Genomic DNA, 6,456 nt, shown 5'->3' on the forward strand with positions numbered 1-6,456 from the left:
GTGTGTGTGTGTTTGTGTGTGTGTGTGTGTGTGTGTGTGTGTGTGTTTGTGTGTGTGTGTGCGTGCGTGCGTGCGTGCGCGTGTGTGTGTGTGTGTGCGCGCGTGTGTGCGCGTGCGTGCGCGTGCGTGCGTGCGTGCGCGCGCTTATTCATCGGTTATCAGATTTTTATATTGCAAAATAGGAATCAGCTTTGCCCGAGTAAATGGGTTTGTCATTTACGATTGTCAGACTGTTTTCCGAGTAGTTCGTCGTGGAAAATTAACTCTTGCCCGCCTGACGCCACAGAATAATGCTATATATATAAAATAATGGTAGCTTTGGTGATTTTGATTGCAAGTCATATTCAAATTAGCCGTGAATTTTAATCAATAATTCTTAAATCATAATTGCGCTGGAAAATATTTAGAGGGGCCACGCACGACTGAACTGAACAATCGTAAACCCCCAAATTCGTAACAATCTGTGCCCATTGATGACCATCCCTGCTGTCTTCACCTCTAGGTGGAACTTTTTGAATTCCGCGGGGAGGATTTAACCGAAGATGAGGATGGAGGGATTATCCGTCGCATTATCACTAAAGGGCAGCCATATGCCAAGCCGAATGAAGGATCCTCAGTTGAAGGTAACGCATTTCTCATCCTACCTTGACAAGAAATGTATTTATTACGATTTCCAGATACAATGTTTTCGCTTCTGATAAAACACTGATATTGCAGCCTTGTGAATTGGCCAATATTGATCCAATACGACTATTCTAAGCGTGGCATTTTGGATCGTCTCCTCTTCAGTGACGGTGGAGGGCAGCTGCGAGGGGCGCGTGTTTGACGAGAGGGAACTCAAATTCGTGATTGGAGAAGGAGAGTGTCTTGGCTTGCCGGCTGGAGCGGAGAAAGCCATCATGGCCATGGAGAAGGGAGAGGAAGCTCTGTTCCACATCAAACCTAAGTACGATTGATGTTTAGTGAGCAGCCATAATTGTAGAGATAAAAGAACATCTGATGTAAAAAGGAATTTTCGTTGCTTTTGTACAAATAATTGGACTGGAATAAAGTGAGCCCTCCATGAGCCGTCACCATACCTTGGTGGTGGGGTTCATGCGCCCCGATGATCCTAGGAGCCGAGTTGTTTGGGGCTTTATCAAGGGAGGGTGTTGTTCCAACTACAGAGGAATCGCATACCTCAGCTTCCCTGGTAAAATCTATTCAGGGGTGATGGAGAGGAGGGTCTGTCGGGAAGTCAAATCTCTGATTCAGGAGCAGTGTGGCTCTCGGCCGTGGAACAGTGGACCCGCCATACATCCTCGGGAGGGTCCTTGTGGATGCATGGGGGTTCGCCCAACCAGTCGACATGCGTTTTGTAGACTTGGAGAAGGTGTTCGACCATGTACCCCCAGGGAGCTCTGTAGGGGATGCTTCAGGAATACGGGGAATCGAACCCCCTGATAAAAGGGATCTCACTCTTATTTCAAGACACCTGGGAAATGTCAACTTGAAACCGTAAGAGATCAGAAATGCACCAAATGACAAATGTTTGTTTCATTTTCTTGGAGGTATGGCTTTGGGAGCGAGGGAAATGCCAAATATGATATCCCCGGCGGGGCGCTTTTGCAATATAAGATCAAGCTCACAGCCTTGGAAAAGGCCAAAGAGTCGTGGGAAATGAATTCGTCGGAGAAGTTGGAACAGAGTGTCGTCGTCAAAGAGAAGGGGACACAGTATTTTAAGGTATGTATGGGTGGCTGAACCTTTGAACTCCTGTTGGGTTTTGCCACGAACATTTTTGTCCAAGGCCTTTTCAATTGACATCGATCATGTCTATCGCGATACATTTTGATATTGAATTATTGCCCAGCCCCAATAGAGGAGGTTATCTAATGGTCACTGCTTGTGGTGGCTTTCAGAAGGGTATGTTCAAGCAAGCATCTATGCAGTACAAGAGGATTGTGTCGTGGCTTGAGAATGAGTCGGGATTGTCCGAGGAGGAGGAGGAAAAAGCCAAAGCGCTTCGACTGGCTGCGCATCTCAACCTGGCCATGTGCTACCTGAAGCTCAAAGAGCCCAACCAAGCACTGGAACACTGCAACAAGGCAAGACATCACACAACAGGGCACGATCCAATTTCACTTCATTTAATTACAAAATTATGTTATCACGGTTCATAAAGGATGCCAGTGACAGGTAGAACAATAACATGCTTTTCCACTAGGTGGCATAAGGTACACAATTAACATGTTGCCCTGAACATAATAGAATGTGATGGCATGCCAACCTTGGTCAAGTAAAATCAGATGAAATCATTTCACTGTATTTTTGGGTGGGATTTTACACTCAGATTTAAAATGTTTTTCGGATCACGAAAGGATGGGAAACTTTGTACTTGACTACAATGGAGCCTCCAAAGTGTTTCATTGTTGAATAAAGCCTGTTTTGGTGTGGTGTGGTCACAGGCCCTGGAGTTGGACGAGTCCAGTGAGAAGGCACTATTCCGAAGGGGAGAGGCACTGTTCGGCATGAAAGAGTTTGACAAAGCCAGGGATGACTTTCAGCGCGTTGTTCAACTTTATCCCGCTAACAAAGCTGCTAAGAGTCAGGTATGATGGCACCCAGGGAAGAAGTTAAACATGTTTTCACAATGTGTGACGATTGCTTGGCTTGGCTTGGCTGAAGATCGTGAACATGGGAGTCAGAAATGGGGGTGTTTTTCACAAATAATGAAAAACTCGGTGACGTCACCGCTGTAGGATCAGAACTCGGTCCGTTCCTGTAGTTGTGCTACTGTGGAGTGTAAAAACATTGCTAATACTAGTGCTACTTGTGCTGTAATTATTTATGATACTGATTGAATTAATGCCATGAGAGCTACCAATACCCCCCTTGTGAGCTACTGGTAACTCACAATCTACTTAATGGGCACACCTGCTCAAGAGTAACACCACCTTATTATGTCTATTGTCATTTTCCAATCTGTGGATGCTGTTTAAAAGCCACCCAGGTGAGGCTATCGCCTTATTCGCTCGCCCTGACGTCTCCTCCGTTGTTGTCTTCACCCAGGTGGTTCTTTGTCAGAAGCACATGAAGGAGCAGCACGAGAAGGACAAGCGCACGTACGCCAACATGTTCCAGAAGTTTGCCGAGAGGGATTCCAAGGTAATGGATCTTGCCACCCTCAAATGGGAGACTGCTGCTAAATGCGTACCAATCTTTAACAGCTCATCCATCCTAGCGGCGTTTTGTTCTTTTGCAGAAAGCGTCCGAGAAGGTGAAGAGCAAGGAGAACGGAGACAGCGAAGATATGGAGATCGACACTGCTAACAAGGAAGCAGAGGGTGACGCGAAAGTCTAACACGCCGTAAATTCTGACGGTTCACATGTTCTTCAGACTTTTGTTACTTCGGCCGTTTTGTGTTTTAAGTGTGTAACGGTATGCGTGGGTGCAAGAAGCAAGTGTCAACAAGAGCCCTGACTTTGCTGGCTTTCTTCATCCTGGCCTCTTGCCATTGTCGTTAATTGTGGTGGCGATCTGAGCAGGCGTGATGTGGTTGTAATATTTCTGTGCTCATGTCCCCTTCAACTCTCAACCCGCAGCTTTACAACTGTGTTTCACAGCTGAATTACGTATACGCATACCGCGTGAATGTGAGTGTGTGTGTGGAGAATTGAAAAGCCTTCGCTGTAAAGGGCTATTCACCTTGCACTATATTTGTTCTCTCAAGCCTCCGCTTTTATGGGCCTAGTGATCAATTCCAGGATTGGCGACGGCTGAACTCTCTGATACAATGTGCTGGAATGCTCCAAAAGTTTATTCAGTGTTCCCTCACTACTTCGCAGTTCCGTTATTGTCACTTGTGACCATAACTTCATCCATTGCAGTTTTACCTCACTATTTTACTGGTTTTCTCATCATTTTTTTCATCCTTCCAAGTCGGACCAGTCAAGAAATATCTTTTTATTTTTTTGGGCGGGGAGATTTGTTTTACAAAGACCAAGAACGTGAATTAGGAAATTACCGCTTCTCATGCACTACTCTGAGTGTGTGTTTACAGAGGCAGAGTGTGGTGTGCCTCTCTTATTAGGTCATTGCTCCCCAAACCCCTTTCCCTCATCATAGGTGCGTTGGGAAATAAGTTCTCAGTGCGCTGCTTCACTCAGACCGTTCAGAAACTTGGAATGTTGTTCAAATCTGCTGTACAATTATTGAAAGGATGCAAAAAAAAAGGAGCCCAAGCCAAATAGTAAATATCTGCCTTCAGAAATTAAGTGGAGCTCACTCGCTCTGCCTCCAGCAGCAAACGAGGACGATGAAATGACTCAAAACTATGTTTAAGTTTGCTTTGAATTGGCTTACCTAACTAGAATCCCTCCCGCGAAAAGTGAGGGAACACTGCATGCATGTAGCAGGAGGGGATCATGATTTGGGGTTGTAAGCCATTGGACTGAAGTTTTCTGGTTGAATTCTCCAGAAGTGCTGTTTTAGGTTTGGGTCAAACCAGCAGTGCTTTCGGGACTAATGACAGTGTACTTTCAATCCTTTTCCCTCCCCAAAAGTATTGTGCTTGTGATTTCAGAATTGTTGTGAATACGACAAAGTAATCAACTGGAATATCCGGACACGTAAACGAGCATCAAAGCAGCTATACAGGACCCATGACCTCATTCGACCGTCTTAATTTTCTGCTTTGTGAATGAAGTTTTGATGTTTTCAGCCTGTTGAAAGGACGTTGCCGTGAAAAAGCCACTTAGGGTCTACTTGGTCTGTCGGAAGGGTGTGGTTTGTTGTGGTGTGGTCTGGCGGAAGGATTCAATAAACAGTTAAAACCTGCTTTGCGTGACTGTGTGTGATATTCTCTACTGCGTTTTTGCCCTTTTTTATCTGCAGAGTCGCATTACAAATCGTTACCTTCCTCAAAAGAACGGCCGAAGTATTTTTTTTTTTCATAATACACAAAAAACTAAACGAAATAATATCTATTAATATCCTTTCAGAGGTAGAATTGAACCATCTGTTTAACAACGTAGCAGAGATGGCCAGCATCCTGATATGTTTGAAACTTTTTTCCCCCCCAACACACAGTTTTGCTGTATATTCCCCCTTTTGCTCAGAGGAAAGACTTAACAAAAACTGCAGGCTTTCATGGCTCAGTTCAAGTGCCTTATTTTTAAACAATGAGCAACAACTGAGTGCACTAGCCGTGAGACCTTATCCAGCAGCTACCTTGGAGACTCTGGAATCGGTTTACAGGTGCGATCAGCAGACTGTTGTGCCTCACAGATAAACACTAAGACAAAATGAACACACTTGTGACAAGTTGGCTGTAAAACTGGAAACAAAACACATTATTTTCCAGGTTCTATTATAGAACCATTAACATCAGGGGATGAGCCAAAAGATATAAACATGATTCATACATAGGAGGGTTATAGATTGTCCTATACAGTGATCCTTCGCTTCTTTGCGGCTCACTTTTCGCGGTTTCAGTGCATCGCGGCTTTTTCAAAAGCATTCACCAAAAAATAAAAAAATAGCGAAAATGCCGCAAAAGGTCTGCGAGAGGCAGCAAAACAACAGCGAGTCACATAGAGCAACATATACAGTACTACATGTATGTTTGATGTTTGTTTACTGCATTTAGTTATTTATACACTAACCTAACCTAACTTACACATCTTTGACATCTATACAAAAATTAGTATATAGCATTAAGTAATGTTAATTACAACAAACATACCATTAAATTTGGCCTTATAAATATAATATATACTCATACACATGTAAATATTCCTGTACGAGGGGGGTACCTACTTCGCGGAATTTCGTCTTTCGCTGGAGGTCTTTGTCCCTATTAACCGCGATAAGTGAGGGATCACTGCATTCGACCTGAGCGAAGTGATAGACCGATGTCACAACCGTGATTGGAAAGACTGCCTCTAGCAATGTTATGAAACTTATATTTGTATTTCTATGTTTTCTTCTACTCACTGAGACTGCTTTTCAGCTCGGACCAAAAATGCATAACCTCAATAAATACAATTAATGCGTTCTCGCACCCTTTCATGGGGGAACCTTGAAATAAACATCGAACTAAACCACCCATTTTGAATGTCGTGGGCAAAAAAAAAGAAGAAGAAAAAAAAAAGAAGCTGCACAATATAGCATAGCCCATTTATCTACATCTAGGATACCTGTTTCTAATTTGGCCAAATTCCCCAGTCGGAGTTTGTTGAAGAATGCGCCGTAAAATTTGCTGCTACGAAGCAAATATTAATTTCGGACTACGGACCTTTTCATGAGTCCTTATGATAGCCCACCAAATGCGTCAATCAGCAAAAGTGGAATTGAGGCCCTCATTAAGGCTGTTTTAATATGATTTCAATTTTTAAATGAGTGAGCCATTGATCACAAGTATGCAAAGTGACGTCGGGCGTCGTTGACAGTTCATTACTCTGATTGTCTGTTTG

At 43.7% G+C, this 6,456-nt stretch overlaps 1 protein-coding gene across 1 annotated transcript in view; it reads left to right on the forward strand.

The window, feature by feature from the left end:
• The window catches only part of LOC109528075 (FKBP prolyl isomerase 4), a gene marked incomplete at its 5' end in the record, with an annotated part of 7,172 nt that extends 2,352 nt beyond the window's left edge, over positions 1 to 4,820 (forward strand). The window contains 6 exons of the mRNA XM_019890355.1: positions 790 to 946; positions 1,551 to 1,725; positions 1,902 to 2,087; positions 2,448 to 2,591; positions 3,052 to 3,147; positions 3,245 to 4,820. Of these exons, the coding sequence (XP_019745914.1) occupies positions 790 to 946; positions 1,551 to 1,725; positions 1,902 to 2,087; positions 2,448 to 2,591; positions 3,052 to 3,147; positions 3,245 to 3,343 (857 nt within the window). The remainder of the gene's footprint in view (positions 1 to 789; positions 947 to 1,550; positions 1,726 to 1,901; positions 2,088 to 2,447; positions 2,592 to 3,051; positions 3,148 to 3,244) is intronic.
• Positions 4,821 to 6,456: the final 1,636 nt, after the last annotated feature.

This window comes from Hippocampus comes, unplaced genomic scaffold (genome assembly GCF_001891065.2).
Source record: "Hippocampus comes isolate QL1 unplaced genomic scaffold, H_comes_QL1_v1.1 scaffold88, whole genome shotgun sequence".
NCBI classification, from domain to species: Eukaryota; Metazoa; Chordata; class Actinopteri; order Syngnathiformes; family Syngnathidae; genus Hippocampus; species Hippocampus comes.